This window comes from Schistocerca americana, chromosome 4, assembly GCF_021461395.2.
Source record: "Schistocerca americana isolate TAMUIC-IGC-003095 chromosome 4, iqSchAmer2.1, whole genome shotgun sequence".
In the NCBI taxonomy this organism is placed as follows: Eukaryota; Metazoa; Arthropoda; class Insecta; order Orthoptera; family Acrididae; genus Schistocerca; species Schistocerca americana.
In genome coordinates, this window is record NC_060122.1 from 329,887,005 (window position 1) to 329,906,412 (window position 19,408).

General features: G+C 43.2%; 1 protein-coding gene across 1 annotated transcript in view; it reads left to right on the forward strand.

Moving 5' to 3' along the window:
- The window catches only part of LOC124613449 (carboxyl-terminal PDZ ligand of neuronal nitric oxide synthase protein-like), a 970,717-nt gene extending 961,365 nt beyond the window's left edge, over positions 1 to 9,352 (forward strand). Inside the window, exon 11 of the mRNA XM_047142152.1 lies at positions 3,944 to 9,352. Within this exon, the coding sequence (XP_046998108.1) occupies positions 3,944 to 4,735 (792 nt within the window). The 3' untranslated portion in view covers positions 4,736 to 9,352. The remainder of the gene's footprint in view (positions 1 to 3,943) is intronic.
- The last annotated feature ends 10,056 nt before the right edge of the window (positions 9,353 to 19,408 follow it).

The window sequence follows — 19,408 nt, forward strand, 5'->3', positions numbered from 1 at the left end:
TTTTAACCACATTTTGGTCGCCTTAGTTCGTTGCATCTGCTCGGTGCGGACGTCATAAGACACCCGTTTAAGTTCGTCCCGTGCCGGCATCCTCGTCCGCCACGCTTCCGGTTTGCCCCACTGCCAGTCAACATCATACTCACTCCTCGGCCAACCACCGCGCCAGAGAAACTCGGAGCTCCAAAGACCGAGTAGAGGTCATTGCCCCTTGATGCGGCTATCAACAAGTGTCGGCATGGCATAACTGGAAGCTACATGTCCAGAAATAGATTTCGTCTGGCATTTCCTCGCAACTGTATCTCGTCACTCTCAATAATGCTACCATAGAAATGCCATCTTTATCCAACATAATAATTCATTATTAAATCGGCGATTTCCTCCTTTGGAAGCTTTAAGCTCGTGATAATTTCACGTTGTTAAACTGTGTGATTACCCAGTGTATTCCATCTGTCTGTACATGATCGAAATTCCTTCTTATCATCTTACGGAAATCGGCTGGGCTATACCCACGGTGCGGGAATTACATGTTCATTTTATGCCCTGTTCTGAGGGGACACAAGAACACTGACATATCATTCGCCATTTGCATGTTCTTTAGTCTTATACACTGTCTTATCCGTTGTAAAAAGGTAGCTCACATATCAAATAAAGGTCTCATCGATTTCACGTTGTTAAACTGTGTGATTACCCAGTGTATTCCATCTGTCTGTACATGATCGAAATTCCTTCTTATCATCTTACGGAAATCGGCTGGGCTATACCCACGGTGCGGGAATTACATGTTCATTTTATGCCCTGTTCTGAGGGGACACAAGAACACTGACATATCATTCGCCATTTGCATGTTCTTTAGTCTTATACACTGTCTTATCCGTTGTAAAAAGGTAGCTCACATATCAAATAAAGGTCTCATCGATTTACATATTACTATTAAAACTCCAAATTCATCGTGAGAACCTGACAAAAAAATGCAAATTTAGCGCACGATGTTGTCTAAATCATCTTCTCCTGGACGTGGTCTTTACATTGTAATCTGATAATGTTAAGCGTCTATTGATGGCTGGTAGGTCTTAAGGCGTAAGTGAGCGTTTTACTTATTCAGAGCACTTTTCTTTAGATTCCTTAAAGGTTCTAAATGTGGGGAATGATAACGAACACACACACACGTTCATTTTCTAGAAGTTCAGTTCCATAGACACGAATGAATTTTAACATGGCTCCGCCGAGACTGTGAACTTGAGTCAAACTTAAAAAGCTATTAATATCCACTAGAGGCTTGCTTCGGCCAACGGCCTTGCCGCAGTAACACCGGTTCCCGTCAGATCACCGAAGGTAAGCGCTATCGGGCTGAGCTGGCACTTAGACGGGTGACCTTCCGGTCAGCCGAGCGCTGTTGGCAAGCTGGGTGCGCTCATCCATTCTGAGGCAAACTGAGGAGCTACTTGATTGAGAAGTAGCGGCTCCGGTCTCGTAAACTGACATACGGCAGGGATAGCGGTTAGCTGACCACATGCCCCAGTGATATCTGTGGACTGTGGATGACATGGCGACCGGTCGGTGCCGTTGGACCTTCGGATGGAATTTAGAGACCTGCTTCAACTTATAGGCCAGTGTCATTGTATGCAAGATACATATAATCAGGAAAGCTCAAACCACGTGGATTGTGTCCGAAAATGCCTGCATGGACACAAGAGTGTAACCAACTGGATAAACGGTATCACTAATTTCACAGTAAAATAACACCCGAAGATATACTGAAGGCTTTCGGTCAGAATAGAAGACATAAGTGACACTATCCACGGATGGATTGAATTTCATGCATACCATCCGCAAGGCATGGTACTTTGGTACAGATCTAGATATTAAAAAAAGAAACGCACACGTAAATAACGTAGATAAACATACTGTAAAATATTGTATGCAAAGACACCTAGTTACCCTTACTGTGCACTTCACTTTGACATAAATGCACCCAACTTAGCTCTGATCTCTCTGAATAATAAAGCCGATGTATTTGATGGGGTTTATTGGAAGTCCCTTAAGGCTGTGGGCCTCCTGATGAAATAAGAACTCACAGAACTATTCAGTGAAATACCGTGAAAACTAAAGTACTTGCATTTACGAAACCAGTACAAAAAGGAACTGCTGTGGTTAACAATTGACCCATATCCCTATTCATCGTGAGCATCGTGCGATATAACTAACTGGAGAGGCTATCCTCAGTCGCAGCTAAGGGGTCAGCGATAAAATAATCCCAATCGAGCAGGGTGACATTCATAAAAAGCGGGAGGTGCTGTGATGCTGTTCTAACGCTTACAACATTGGCTGAATCTGAATTTCATAGAGTCCTCAAATCAGCTGCAGCTTGCGAGGCAGTATGGAAAGAAGACCTGATGCTCAAGTTTGTTCGTGTAAAATGAAATGTCCGATAAGCAATAATTTCTCGACTGTTATAAGTCTCCAGGCCTGCTACAGTATCTACTTTACCACCACGTAGTTCAGCCACAGTTCCCCAACCATTACCATGTCCAGTAGCGTCTGCGTTAGTAAGCGTATAATTCAATACACATCCACAAAACACTGAAAGACCATGCAAAATCACTTGCGCACCTACACTATTCTTCGTACTATTAGCAATATTATCAACAGATTTACACACTGTCAGGCGCGAACGCCTTCTCCTCCTATAATAACGCGCGCTACTAAACTAGAGGCATTGTGCCGGTTCCACCAACCTCCCCTATCGCTCCTCCGTCAGACAGCCATGCTTGCAGCAGCATTGAACGACTCTAATGAGGTGAAGTCAATAAAAAAAGAAACTGTGAGCACACAACAAGTATAATTGTGTAATATTTATTCGATTGTGCAGCATCAACTTTAAGGGTGGTTTTCTCAAAAAATTTGGGTGGGTTGCGGATCAAAATGACTTAAGGAGTGCATTATTTGAGATGGTGCTCAGTTGACCAGCAAATATGAGCAGAATTGTTTGGCAATTTCTGAAGCCTTTCCTCTGTAAGTGGCCCAGAACAGCCGACTGTGGCTAATGTAGATTATACGAGGGGCGTTCAATAAGTAATGCAACATTTTTTTTCTGAAGGCTGTTTGCTTGCTTTCAGAATTCCCGACACTTTTGCCTGCAAAACCTTATTTTACAACATAATCTCGGATCAATGTGACAGCCTTACACTAGTTTACTTGGAGGGCCTGTATGCCCAGTACCAGTCTACAGGTCGACGCTGGAGCCAAAGTCGTGTTGCATCTTGCTCCTCAGTTGTGCAACGAGGTGTTTGATTGTGATCCGTCCATCACCTCGAATGAGAGTGTCCGTAACTCCAACGGGTGCAGTCGAGTAGCACGCCAGAGATCGAACAGGATTGTGCAACCTTATTGCGATGATGAGAGACGACTTGCCCAACGACTCAACGTGCTTTTGTCCATAGCCAGGTCGTGAATAACTGCTACACTCTAGTTTTCTGCCAAAAGAAGCTCAAATGATGGCAGTCTGCTCAGAACGCAACTCCGCTACATATGTCATTTTCATGGCTACATATAGGGCCGCTACCGATCAGAATCTCATGAAACTGTGGGGGCTGAAAGGGGAACATTCCACTATGTCCCACAAACAAATGCCTCACATTTTCAGTTGAATTTGATAACGTTGCTTTATTTATTGAACGCCCCACATATGTATCTGGTCCACATCGTAGACATGACTGCAGTCCAGGGCACAATGTACCACTGTACTGTCCACCTGATTTGTACTGCTCACAAATACTACTGCAAGAGGATCTCCCCACTGTGACATGACTCAAATTATCTCTGCACGGTCCTGACTGTTTTGTTACGTTGGTAGTCAGTACTGAGTGGCATATGCCCAGAAGAGCCGCCTGTGGCTAATCCAGACGATGTGTGTGTCTCTGTCCGTGCTCCTTGGGCTATCCAGCTGCCGCTGCCGCTGCTGTGCGACTACCTGTCGGCGCCGATGGCGGGCGACTACCAGGAGGCGGAGGCGGCGGCCGCGGCGGCGGCTGCGGCCTACCTGGGAGCGCCCGGGGCGCGCGGCTCGCTGCTTCAGGCGCCGGCCACCGCCTTCGGCTCGCCGTACGGCTACACGCCAGCCGAGCAGCAGCTGCTGCAGCGGCTGCAGGCGCTCAGCCGGTACCAGCAGCTGCTGTACCCGGGCGGAGCGCCGCCGTCGCCGCTGTTCGCGCACCACCAGCTGCAGCTGCAGCAGCAGCGCCTGTCGCAGCCGCCCTCCTACTCCGGCTCCCCGGTACTCGGCCACCGCCAGCCGCACCTCCCTTCGCAGCAGGAGTCGCTGACCCGCTCGTCGCCCTGCGCCGGCGACGACGACTCTTCGCCGCCGACGCCGTCGCAGCAGCAGCAGTCGCAGTTCATCAAGCCGCTGTCCCAAGTGGGCACGCTGACGACGACGGACGCCGACGGGCGGCTGCGAGTGATCGTGCCCGTCACCGCTGACGACGCGACCAACCCGGCCGCGAGTGGAGGCGGCGGCGGCGGCGGTCCCTCGCCGACGTCGGGCCCGCGTCAGCTCTCCGCAGCGTTGGCAGCTCTGCGAGTCACTGACGACCAGAGCACCCCTCCGCCGCTGCGTCGACCGCTGGCCAACGGCCCTCCGTCCATTACCCGGTCCACCAGCGAGAAAGTTCCGCACCGCAGCGAGCTCATGTCGCAAGTGCAGCGGACTGCGTGGGCGCGACACACCACCAAGTGACCCCTGAAGCAGTGCCAGCTACCGGCTATGAAGGCCTATCCTCCGGCGCGTCGCGAACGTCGTTTAGCGTAGACTACGCGACAGCGCCGACACTCGCTTCAGTACGTGCCGAAGATGTGCGTTGTCGCGCTCTCTACTGGTACACTGGATTTCCCGCAGCTTTGGGGAGAAAATACATCGGGGTGCATCCAGTTCCGTTAACGGTAACCGCAGATACGGTCCGTGGTCACTGACAGCTTCCTCAGGTCTACTGTAATTTAGCTGTCCTTGTATTGCTGTAGAGGTTATAAACATCATTCCAAATAGGAAAGGAATTGACAGATCGCTTTTCTGCGACTAGTATCACCAGATAACCCATTTATCCATCACTTTCATTCTATAATGTATCATACGAGATTCTGAAACTTTAAGATTCACGAGTGGTGACGGACAAGTTCTCAGCCCACCCAATAAAAGTTTGTCAGCTTTCCAAATGATTATGGCTATTTTTCAGCGTAGCCCCGTTCTGGCGTTACACACTTTTGCCATAGATGCTGCAGGCCCACTATACCCTCCTTGTATGTTTCTTCAGCTCAGGGAACAGATGAAAGTCAGAGGGAGCCAAATCGTATGGATAAGGTGGTTGCTGAACCAGTTCGAAGCCACAGTAGTCGATGATAGACATCGCAATGACAGATGTCTGTGTGGGTGCATTGTCCTGGTGAAAGAGTACTCGTTTTTGTCACACCCCAACGCGTTTCACTTCGATGGTCAACCTCAAACACACTAACTGAGCACCATAATATGCTCGATTCACTGTTTCACCTTTCTTGAGGTGTTCAGCCAGGCTAACACCCGTCAAATCCCCCAAAAAACACTGACCATCATCTTGCCAGCTGATGTGACTGACTTGAACTTCTTGGGGATGAGTGAGGTGGGCTGTCCCACTGTTTCGATTGACCCTTCGATTCGGACTGAAAATGGTGAACCCATGATCCATTTATTGTGGAAGGACGTTGGAGAAATGTCACTCTGTCTGCCTTAAAAAGAGACGAATTTTCGGCGGACATGGCGTTTGTCTGGTGTTTCTTTTCTGCTGTCAACATTCTTGGGACCAATCGACGTGTGACCTCGTGTATGTCAAGTGCAACTCTTATGACATGTTCAACACGGCCCTGAGAAATGCCCACTCTTTCGGTGATATAACATTCTTTCACACACGGTCTGCCAATATCATATCGTGGACTGCAGTGACGTTTTCCTCCGCTGTAGCCAATACTGATCTTCCACTGTGAGGTGCACCTGGGACAGAGGTGTCGCCCTTCTTGAATTCCGCCACTCACTTTTCCATTGTGAAACAAGAAAGGAAATCCTCCTCTAATAACTTTAACCAACATGATCGGGAGGTGTTATGGTTGATGATCAATTAGGAAAAAAGATAAATGAGAGATTCTGAGATCCTTATAGTTTTTTTTTCTAATCGATAATCCCCCTCTAATAGTTTCATCATGTCATTATGGATCTCCTGTGCATCATTCCCTTTTTCAGCAACACTGGATAACCACACGCATGTTCTCTTTACCCATTTTTCAAAGTGTATGCACCCTGCACACTTCAAACACGAATATCTGAAACAACAAAGAAAATATATTCATGAAATATTTTGTATGTAATCTAGCAAGGGAATACGCTATTAGCTGCCAAACTGACATTCGTCTACGACAAGTATTTCATGGGTGGGCCGATAACTTCTCAGTCACCCTTCGTATTTAAACTGCGCCAGACAGCGAAAAGTTTCCGTTACATTTCTCTTAGCCTTAAGGACTGACTTATACAATTACGACTTGCTGATTCAGCCTTCTATTGCTTTCTGTTGGAACGGTGCTTCCGTTCCTTTTGGTATAGTCTGAGAGTTCGAATGGCAACGCAAACACCTGGATGGCTGCGATTTCGGCAAGCATGAACAATGTGAAATATTGCAGATCCGTGAATAAAGCCCAAGTCCGTGGTATTGCTATAACAAATCACAGCGCAGGTCGTCAACGAGAGGGTTGCCACCTTGAATGGCGTAGGTATGTAAGCTGAACACGACACTGTGCAGGTAGCTTTATCCCGCTCTGGAGACCTTTAGATCACGTGACGTGTCGCGACGTGGCGTAGGACGGCGTACCTCCATTCCACTGCGGTGTGTTAACTGCTCGCTGCGAGTATGCGGCGCCGCTCGCTATGCCAGTCGCTGGCTAGAGCACTTCCCAAAGTACAGAGACTTTCAAGATTACTTTGCTGGTCTAGCACTTCAACGAAAACGGGAATTGTAATATGACTGCAACGGAATGCGTGCTGATATAATACTTTCAAAGATGTTGTAACTCCATGTTGGGCGAAGTGTCGAACTTAGGCCCCGGCCTTTCGCAAGCACTGCTTTTATGAGATATCTAGATGTATCTCACGACCTGGCTGACGCCTTCAACCTGCGAGTACATCTGTTCTGCTTTGCAAATTCCAGATAAGTTCTTCAGCATATCTTGTTTTGGGATGTGGATCAGAGGTCCTGGCACGCTTTAGTTAACGAAAGTGACCGTGAGATACGGCTGGATATAAGGCACTGTAGGAACACTGCCCGCAAAACGAAAGAATTCGGTTTCGTGACGTAGTCCGTCATTCAGCTACAATCAAGAAGCTTCAGAATGTGTATCTTCAGTACCAAAATTTCTGAAGTAAATAATGCACGTCTTTGTTACTGTCGTACATAACAATGTACTGGACAGACCACAGTAATTTCTGGCACTAACAACAACACCATCATACAGGTCGACTGAAATTCCCATTTAGAGAGCAACGTGGTACATAATCTAAACATAACTCACAACTACGCGACGCTCTGAATCGACTCTCACAGCTTCGATAGCGAACTGTCAATCGCTTTCGTATTTGAAATGGGCCGTAAGGCAGAGTGACGTTCAGCGAAACCCTCCTTTCTCAACGTGATGAGATCCCACGAATTCGGAATGTCTTTTTTCCCGTCCGCGCTAGTTTAGATAGAACTTGATATTTTTTAGTCCGGACAGCTTTTTGATGCTCACTTCAGTTGCTCATATTGAAGCTGCTTAACATTCCATCACTAGTATTTGTCAAGTGACATACGCATGAACATAGACAAGTCAGGAGACGTTATTAATCAGACTGTAACAGACCGTGATTACATCATTCCTAATGCGGAGGAACTGCTAAATACTGCGTTTTATTCCATCAGAGAGCAATCCTGCTTTGTAATGAGTATTACCTCAGGCCAAGTAAGGTCAGCCATACACGAAATGTCACTATCGATAAGCAAACAGTACTCGAGTAATCAGTTGTAAAAACTAGGAAATAGTATTCTGGTGGGAAAATGATGAAACTGCTGGGTGCAATCGCTTCCCTTATAAGAGACCATACAGTTCTGTAATTGATAACATATAGGTACTACCAACACAGTACGGCGCAATGTGTTCCTGTTTTCGTTGCTTTGAAGCAGGTTGAATTTTAATCGAAGGAGAATATCGTGATACCAAACAGTTTTATGTTCATGTTTACTTAAGAATCAACCATCAAAACGTCGTTTCTACCTGTGTATCAGGGACGAGTAGAGTGCAATGTCTTAACATAACAATTGCTTTATGTAACTGATTGTTACTGTTATAAATACATGTTCTATATTAAGTTGATTACACAGTCATGGAGTCCACAAATTAAGACATGATAAGCACGTTTTAGATTCAACAGCCTACTTAAACACTGGTCGACGCTGAAGCCTGCATACCTAAATGTTCAAAGACATTATTACTTGTTTTTCATGCTGATGTTGCTCTTCAATATTCAGCATCAATTACCAGTACATTTCAAGATGTTGGGGGCAACAGTAACAAGAAGTTGCCGAAGCCACCGTTCCGGTGCAATACCTAAAGACTCGAAAAGAAAAGCAAGACAAGAAGTTGCCGAAGCCACCGTTGCAGTCCAATACCTAAACACTCGAAAAGAAAATCAAGACGAAACATAAGCAAAGGATTCTAGCTACTGTACTGTGACCTAGGAATTTCATGCCAAATTAATCAATGCAAACTATTTTTTGTATTTTTTCACTTTTGTTTCTATTCTCACATTTTCATCTGACAGAATTTAAGACACTATGAGGTGTGAGATACTACATATACTGAATGTTAAGTTACTGCCAAAGTGGAGACATAACCGAGCTACAATTTATATTATTGTTGTGACAGTTTCAAATTTTGACGTTAAAATAATAACGACAATATGAAGGCATAATGTTCTCAAGAAATATGTGCTGATGTATCAGCATCATCAAATGAGACTTGTTCCGACTGAAGTTGATGTTGTACGTTCCTTAGGCCTGAACACTTTTGTATTTGTTGAATTTTGCCTACGTCACGTACTTTGTTTCATGTATATGGACTACAAGGTAAATCTGTAATTCCTTTAGCTCTCTTGGCAAAATCTGTGGACCATATGGAGAAATCACTCGTTGGAAAAACGACGTAATTTCTTTTCGTCTGTCTATGTCTGGAATTTGTTTGTATCAACACGATGAAACCCATCTCCAAACCACCTATAATCGCTAACAATAAAAATAATATTTTTGTATTTGTGTGTGTTATTGTGTCTTATTTCCCCTGGCACCTATAAACTAAATTATACGTCAAAGTGTAATCAGCTCATTGTAATCGACTCTTGTTTATAGAACATACGGAAATGATTAAGTGTTTTTGCGGAAGCTGTAGATTTTCTCTTTGGGCCATTTGGTAATTCGACAAAAATCGAAATAAAGGATGGGCCACAACACCATAGTGTCGATACCGAAAACAATGGGCATAATAGAGTGTATCTTTCTCAAACCGAGAACTTTCACGAAAAAGTCTTAGACCAGGGCCTAATACGGTTAGAAACTCTCACCCTTACAGCTGGGAATAGGACAGACTGTAAGAACAAATGGCAACAACTTCCCACCGCAATCTAAGTATAGCGAAAACTAAGTATACCTTTGATGCTCTATCTCTGGTCGTTTCAGTGACGAGGAGATAAAACCCGAACATTGAAAGACACTAGTCTTTTACGCTAACGTCCTCACGAATTTCATTTCTTTGATTTTTCAAAATACGTACCATCACAAAGTATTAAAAGTAGAAAAACGACTACAGAAATTAGTGATTTTTTTTATACACTGAACGATGTTCGAATAGAATGTGAGTTCTGTTCCACAGGTTTTTCTCTAAAGCAGCGGAGAGAGTTTCATTGATACAGATAATATATGTAAGACACAAATTTCATTTTCATTTCGCTTTAATAAATAAATAATGGTAATATGACTAGCCAGAGGCAAAGCACGTGCTGAATATTGAGCCTCCGAGAGAGGAGGGGCAGTACCTGTACTCTGGACTCGCATTCAGGTGGATGTGGGTTTGAATCTACCACGGGCGTTCCAAGTTTGGTTTTTCTGTGGCTTCCCTGAATCGATTGAGGTAAGTGCCCAGATCCTTTCAAAACGGACGTCACCGATTTCCATCCATATCCTCGCCCAGTCCGAGCGTGTGCTCTCTCTTTAATGACATCGTCGTCGACTATTCCATAGCCCTTAACCTTCCTTACTCCCATCTTAAATTAGTCATCATATTCGACAGCCACTAATATTGCGCGACTACTTCTGTAAGATACCCGGTTCCAGTGCTCGTTCTAGAGTCCTACGTACGACGGCGAACTGAGAAGTGACACCTCCAGTTTTTTATGCGAAAACCCTTAAAGATTTTTCAATAATGCAAACTTTATTAGCATTCTACATCTTTATTCCATGTCTACGTATTTATTTCCGAACAGTCACCATAGCGACGGGCACATTTCTTCCAACGAGAAACCAATTTGCTGGCGCCTTCACTGTAGAATAAGTTGACTTTTTGACGGAGCCATAACTTCACCTCTGCTTGCACCGCTTCATCAGTATCAAATTGAAGTCCTCGAAGGCGTTCTTTAAGCTTTGGAAACAGATGAAAATCGGATGGTCCAAGTCAGGAGTATATGGAGGATGATCCACAACAATGAACCCAAGGCGTCGGATGTCGCAACGCTCATGTGTGGACTGCCATTGCCACGCTGAAGGAGAGACGGTGCTCCTTTTATGGAAGCACTCTCCGAATTCGAGACGCTATTACAGCATGCTGTTTCTCACCCATCGACGTAGTTGTGTTACACACCACCATGTTACACGCTACAATTCAGAGCTCCTTAGCGGCAAAGCCTACACATATGTAGACACGATGAATAAAGATGTAGAATGTTAATAACGTTTGTTTCATTTACGAGTAAAAACCTTTACGAGTTTTCACTCACTTACAGAATTTGAAAGCATTACTTTTCAGCACGCGCTAGTAATTCTGAGCATCTTTCTTCGTCTGTTTGTATTTTCTTCCATTTCTAATGTCGTCCATCTTCCATTTCTCTTCTTACCTCTCCCTCTCATTCCTTCCTCTTTTCCCTTTATAATTATTTGCTGCAGGCAGTTCCTATGCAGTACATGTCCCAGTCACGATTTTTTCCTCTTTCTCATCACTTCCAATCTTCTTTCTCTCTCTGTTTTCTTCGTTACTTCTTTTTTTTTATTAACTATCCATGATTCACTGCTACTTATACTACAATCCGGACATACCTTTACCAAGTCCTTTCCTCAGTTTTATTGAAATTCCTCTAGCTGTTAGTAATTGCTTCACCTGTTGAAATGCTCTCTTTTCCATAGATATACTTCTCTTATTTCCTCTGTACAGCTTCTGTAGTACAGAAATGATTTTACGTGTTCTATATTTTTTCCGTCTAAGAATATGTTGACTGGCACTTCCTTAATGTTCATACTCACATTTTTTACCTTTCCCATATTTATCATCATTCCATACTCCTCAGCTATCCTTGCAATACTCTTCAACATCAGTTGTAGATCAAGATTCCGTCACCACTGACTCATCATCCGTGTACATATAGTCTTTATTCTTTCTCCTCCAATTACAAAGCCTCTTGAGTCCTCTATGGGTCTTAGACGCCTTGAAATACTCATCTCTTCCGGCCCCACCTTTCCAATTCTGCTACTTTCTGCTTTGTGCACATCTGCTTCATTAACTTCCTATCTTCCCAGCCTTGAGTCCCACCTACAACGACCCCCCCCCACCCATCCGCCCCTCCCCTTAGGACGAAAAACAAATACAGTATTAAAATATCAAAAACTTACTAGGGATAAGTAGATTGGGGGGGGGGGGGGGGCTGGGCTAATTTAGATACTTGTTGCACTTTTCGTTACACATTTTTGGCAACTCCTCAAGTGACCTTAAACTCAAGACAATCTTGACTAGTAAATTTTTAATCTTTTATCATCACAACGTCAACATTTAACCGATTAACAACACCTAGAAGATCTAACATCTCCAAAATTAAAGTCAACTGCAAATCAAGAAAGAGTTATGAATACACAAGCTCATTTAAACAGAATATTAATTAACATGTAAAAGTTCAGACATTTAGCACAATAATCAATAATCCTGCAAAATAGCTTCTCAAATACAACCATTAATATCTTTGAGTTCAAATTCTTGTAGAATATCAAATAATTCCGAAAATTCCAGACATACTCCGGCATCTCCAATATGGCCTACACATAAACAATTATGAACAATGAATTTTGATTATATATTTGGACTAACACCGCTCTAAATTTAATTGTAATAAAATAATCAGTCTTTATTGATAAAACCTCTTCTATTTCGCCATCAAGACTTATTATTTTATCACTATTATGAACAAATTCTGACCACTGAAATATACAGTGTGCTTGCAAAGATGTTGATCTAACCTTCAATAGCATTCAGTTTACTTATTCTAATTCGATCAGTAATCCATCTGTAACAAAGTCAATGCAGGTTAACATTAACTGGAAATCTAATGTTAATAAGATACAGCGATTACATAAATTTCCTATTCCTATTCAGTCATACAGGAGGTCACATGTAGTCCACACACCTAATGTCTCCTGCGTGCATTAACATTCAAACAACTGGGAACTTAGCAGCTAAACCGCACTTAGCATGATAGCTCACACAGTATAAAACAAAGCGTCACTGCTTAACAGTTATCCAGGGAAGCCTTTTATTTCAAAGAAAAAGAAAGATAGAATTTGTTTGTTAAATAACCTATGCACCAACAGACATTAATGCCAAACAACTGCACCGATAGCTCACAACGTGGAAGAAAGCAAATCCATTCGTTAAGTTGAAGAGAGCTTAATAACCGTCCAGTCAGAACATGCTGAGTGACAACTATGCACGAATTACTCCTGTGGCTTATGTCCCGCAAAACCATCCAATGTTGTTGTTGTCTTCAGTCCTGGGACTGGTTTGATGCATCTCTCCATGCTACTCTATCCTGTGCAAGCTTCTTCATCTCCCAGTACTTACTGCAACCTACATCCTTCTGAATCTGCTTAGTGTATTCATCTCTTGGTCTCCCTCTACGATTTTTACCCTCCACACTGCCCTCCACTACTAAATTTGTGATCCCTTGATGCCTCAGAACATTTCCTACCACCCGGTCCCTTCTTCTTGTCAAGTTGTGCCACAAACTCCTCTTCTCCCCAATTCTATTCAATACCTCCTCGTCAGTTATGTGATCTACCCATCTAATCTTCAGCATTCTTAAAGCGCCGAATAATAAGTTGCAGCGCAAATCAAGTCTGTAATATCTCTTACTACTGATGGTGTGAAAACACCATACTTCTAACGACTGCAGCCAACACGCATTATTATGAATAGCGTTCAATACAGTGATACAGTGATCACAGTTAAAGAATGCAGAGTACAATAACAGTTCAGTACCTCGTAATTTGTAGCCGCAAAACACAGTATATTCCCCAAGAAAATAGCCACAGTAAGTACTAGCCTCCACAATGTCTTGGTGCGGCACCAAAAGCAGTAAGTAAAATATGATAAAAAAGTTCTTCTTTCCGTATATTGACCACTCTCATAATCTCCAGTACGAACATCGGTTACAACCACTGGAAATTTCAATTGGTGCCCTCAAAATAAAGCTGTATGGTACCCTGCAGCAAATTTACAGCTTTTCATAATCCCATGACAGCTGTCCCCAGTTTCACAGCTTATTCATCGAGCCCCACCAGACTCCTCTCCCCCTCCCCCTCTCCCCGCCAAGCCCATCCACCCACGCGAGCCCGTGTGCGCGCGCCACTCCCATACGCGGCCTGCACTTATCTCCAATGCTCAGTAGATGGTGCAGTAAGCACTGCCCTCTTACAAGGGAACCTCCCCATCGCACCCCCCTCAGATTTAGTTATGAGTTGGCACAGTGGATAGGCCTTGAAAAACTGAACACAGATCAATCGAGAAAACAGGAAGAAGTTGTGTGGAACTATGAAAAAAATAAGCAAAATATACAAACTCAGTAGTCCATACGCAAGATAGGTAACATCAAGGAAACCGTGAGTCCAGGAGCGTCGTGGTCCCGTGGTTGGCGTGAGCAGCTGCGGAGCGATAGATCCTTGGTTCGATTCTTCCCGCGTATCAAAATTTTAATTTTTTCATTTTCAGACAATTATTATCTGTCCGTCCGTTATGTTTTCATCACTTTTTTGGGAGTGATTATCACATCCACAAGAAAACCTAAATCAGGCAAGGTAGAAGAATTTTTTTACCCACTCGACAATTGTACAAGTTAGGTGGGTCGACAACATATTTCTGTCATGTGACGCACATGCCGTCACCAGTGTCGTATAGAATCTATCAGACGTGTTTTCCTGTGGAAGAATCAGTTGACCTATGACCTTGCGATCAAATATTTTTGGTTACCATTGGAGAAGCACGTCCTTTCGTCTACTAATCGCACGGTTTTGCCGCGCGGTCGCAAAACACAGGCACTAAACTTATTACAGTGAACAGAGATCTCAATGAACGAACGGACATTGCCAAAATAAAGAAAGTAAACTTTTCACTCAAGGGGAGACTTGAACTAAGGACTTCTCGCTCCGCAGTTGCTCACGCTAACCACGGGACCACGGCGCTCCTGAGCCCACGTTCTCCTTCATATTTCCAATCTTGTCTATGGGCTACTCAATTTGTATATTTTGCTAATTTTTTTCATAGTTCCACACAACTTCTTCCTATTTTCTCGACTGATCTTTGTTCCGTTTTTCAAGGCCTATCCACTGTGCCAACTTATAACTAGATCTGAGGGGGGTGCGATGGGGAGGTTCCCTTGTTAGAGAGCCTGTATATAGGCTCTCTATGCCCTCTGACTATAGAACCAGCGGCAGACTCGAAACGTGCGGGCAACGGGCATCGCCTATGCCATCATCTTTTAAAATTCTCAGCAGTATACTTCAGGTGATATTGCGAGCATAGCCTGATGAAGACAGGAAAAGATGTGCGGTCTCTTGGCGTTGCAAACTTATCACAGCGCCCTCAAGCATTGATATGATATGTTCATATCAACTGCAAGAACATAAATCTATTTGTCCATATCTATAATTTTTTCTCTAACCATCCTCAGACAACCTATAGCAGCTGTCGTCCTTTAACCCTTTCTAAACCCGAACTTGTCTTCCCCAGTATTTTTCTCATTTTTTTTTAAGTTCTCCTCATTAACAGCCGGCCTGAGTGACCGTGCTGTTCTAGGTGCTACAGTCTGGAGCCGAGCGACTGCTACGGTCGCAGGTTCGAATCCTGCCTCGGGCATGGATGTGTGTGATATCCTTAGGTTAGTTAGGTTTAATTAGTTCTAAGTTCTAAGTGACTGATGACCTCAGAAGTTAAGTCGCATAGTGCTCAGAGCCATTTGAACCATTTTGAACCTTATTAAGACTCTGTTTATAGCGGAACAGAAACTCAAGGTTAGCAAAGGACTGAGTCAAGGGTGCTGCTCTTTAAAACATTTTTGAACGAGGCGCTGAAAAATTAAAAAATAAAGTGTGAAAACATTGAAATTAGAGTAGGTGATGACATCCAGTTCACCCTAAATTTCGTCGACGATCAAGTCATCTTCACCTAAGAGGAAGAGGATGTGTCTTGCATGTTAAGTAAGCTTAAAGCATATGAGCAGAGGTGCATGAAATTAACTTTACAAAGATTGAATACTTGGCTATAGGAGGTATGAGAAGGGATATGGTTATGGATGATGGGTCTACAGCAAAGTGTAGCCGTTCATATTTATATTTAGGAAATAAAGTACACAAATGGAAAGGGAAAGGGGCCAATTAAGCAGTTACACTCCGTTAGTTCGAATGAAACGACGTCATAAATTTAGAAAGGATGATACACGAAGCTATGTTTGAGAGCATTGCTCTGTATGATACTGAATTGTGGCAAGTTAATGTAATGGACGAGGGTCTCCCGTCGGGTAGACCGCCCGCCTGGTGCAAGTTTTTCGATTTGACGCCACTTCGGCGACTTGCGCGTCGATGGGAATGATGATTACGACAACACAACACCCAGTCCCTGAGCGGAGAAAATCTCCGACGCAGCCGGGAATCGAACCCAGGATCTTAGGACTGACAGTCTGTCGCGCTGACCACTCAGCTACCGGTGGTCAATGAGAAGAAATTAAAGGCAATGTAAATGGAAATTTGGACTAACGAGATAAGAAAAAATAAGAAATTAAGTGTTACGAGAACAAATGAGAACTAAAAAGATATTGTAGCCACAATTGAATATAAACGGCAAACATTGTATGCACATCTTAAAAGAATGCCATGGAAAAGATGGCCTACTGAAATATGGTACTGGAGACCACCTCGACACAGAAAAAGAAGATGACCCCGCCTACATTGGCGCTATTTAGTGATACGTGTGATGCAGGACAGGATCGTGCAAGAACGGGACTGGCAAGAAAGAAGGAGATGGAAACTTGGATGCGGAAGACGTCGCAGGGCGTAGAAAACTCGCTGAAAGGAGAAGTTTACAGCTCTTGTAACGGGACTGGGTTCATATTCTTCTACGGTCCACTTTTTAGTTAAACGTAGTGGAATGATCATAAGTAGATCTTGGAGCCTAATTCCTGTCATAAATTCTGATTATAACCCCAGTCTAGCTATTGAATTGTGGCTAAGACTTCCAGTGCCCTCAGGGGGTGTTCTGTCACATCCCAGTGCTTCCGCCTTCCTCCAAATTGTTACTTTTCCATTCCCTGTGCTTATTCATTTGTCCAACATACTTCTTGTTATGCAATCTTTCCTTGTTCTTCTTACCTCTCTAATTTCGTTTTCTAATCTTTCCAACATTGCATTTATAATGGAATTCCTCTTTTCAGTGACTGCTGCATTTCGCGTTACATGTTTCAAATTATTTTCAACTTACAGATTGTACTCTTTCGTAATGTTTTCATTTCTTAGTTTTCCAACATCCTGTTTCTTAGTCTATTGTATTTTCTTAACAAGCTTTAATGTGTGTCCTAGTATATGATGTGAGTAAATTATGATCTGTATCGACGTCTGTTCTTGGTAATGTTTTTGCGTTCCTAATACTGTCTTGAATCTGTGGTTGATTATGAATAAGCAATATCACCTGGAGCTTTGCAAGTACATAATTTTCGTTGATGGTGTTTAAACCAACTATTAGTAATACAGGAATCAAAGCGTTCTCGTTAGTCTATCAGGTTTTCACCCCTTTCATTAGTCTTTCCCTGTCCGCTGTGTCTTTCCCATTATACTGCTCCAGTCTCCAATCATTCCAGTTATTAGTATACTTTCCAATTTTCTTCGTAAATTCCATCACTCTGCTCATGTATTATGTCCACTTCCTCTTTCTCACATCTGATTCTGGCACCTAAACTGCAATAAATAGTATTTCACCAGAGTTAATATTTGATTCCACAGCTTACACCCTGTCACTAACTTAAATAACCGTCGCTGTATTCTTGTCTAGAAGTTTCCATCTATCAATCCAACCAAATTTTCCTCCCTTTCGGATACTTTTTAAGTTATACTGTATCCTCCAGGTTCAAATGTTACCTCTCGTTCCCATCGAACCTCACTTCATCCTAAAATACTGATGTTATGTCTCTCCGTTTCTCTCTTAGCGTATTCTACATGTCACTTGTTATTCACCGTCTTCATATTCCATGGAGTAGCCTTACGTGGGCAAAGCTCTTACCGACTGAATTCCCCATACAGGAATCACGACCTTCCCTGCTGGTTAACTGTAGTTCACACTACCTGCAAAACTCAGTGACTTCCGTATGAGTAAAATAGAACTTGTCCTGTAAGGCTGTCTGGCGTGACACCCAGATTCGACATTGCCTGGTGCAGAACACATTTTGTGGTTGATTTACTTTGTGAAGTATTTGACCGTCCATCCTCTAGCTATGACCTTACTGGAACTTTATTGGTGTCTAATAATTCTAGTCCAGTACGTATTTTTAACATGATGAACCCACCTGTCGCACATTAGTTCCAAAGCTACGCGTCACAAGTCTGTAGCACATGTTATAAACATTAATTCTACTGTGTAATAAGTGCTCAGCTCGAATGACGAATACGGTAACAAGTAGGCTAACAATTACTGCATATGACCAAATAAATATTACCAATCACCTGTGCCGGCCATTGTTGCCGAGCGGTTCTAAACGCTTCAGTCCGAAACCGCGCTGGTGCTACGGTCGCAGGTTCGAATCCTGCCTCGGGCATGGATATGGGTGATGTCCTTGGGTTAGTTAAGTTTAAGTAGTTCTAAGTCTAGGGGACTGATGACCTCACATGTTAAGTCTCATAGTGCTTAGTCCGCATCTCGTGGTCGTGCGGTAGCGTTCTCGCTTCCCACGCCCGGGTTCGATTCCCGGCGGGGTCGGGGATTTTCTCTGCCTCGTGATGACTGGGTGTTGTGTGACGTCCTTAGGTTAGTTAGGTTTAAGTAGTTCTAAGTTCTAGGTGACTGATGAACATAGATGTTAAGTCCCATAGTGCCCAGAGCCATTTGAACCATTTCATAGTGCTTAGAGCCATTGAATCAATCACTTCTAGACGTCCACTACGGTGGGATTGAATAATGTATGTCAGAACTCAACGGAAAGTGCAATAAAATATCTGACTCTTTAAAAGTGTCAGATTGTCTGAAAAATATCATTTTCAAAATTAGAAAAAACCCGTTTTCAGTGAAAAACCTACAGTTAACCTACAGTTCCTCGCATACTACTCACATATGAACTGTAAAATACTTAGATAAAGCACAAGGCTTATTAGTGAATGGTTAAACAAAGAGCGCTGAATTCAGAAATACTGCATAAGTCTTCTAATGTGAAATTCCAGGTCGCTATGTCAGAGGATTCTATGCGCGTCTATGGCTATCCTTACACGAACAGTAATTGAAATCTCCTATAATCTCGTACCTATTTTGTTTTCCGTAGCCGTTAATCCCTTAGCATCGAGATATGTTGGGGAAGAAAGAAGAGTGGAGCAATTTTCACGAAGGCAGGCACAGGAAAAGTACTTCCAAACAACGTCTACAATGCTTCGAGAACCTAATCCACATCCTTGTTTCAAAGAGTCATTCGGATGTAGCAACATAGTTAGTTGTAGCAATAAATGTTAGTAATATAAAATTCTTTTGTCTCTATCACAAGGTATTTTCATTAGTATTTGACCGGTTTCAATACCTTATACATCAACAC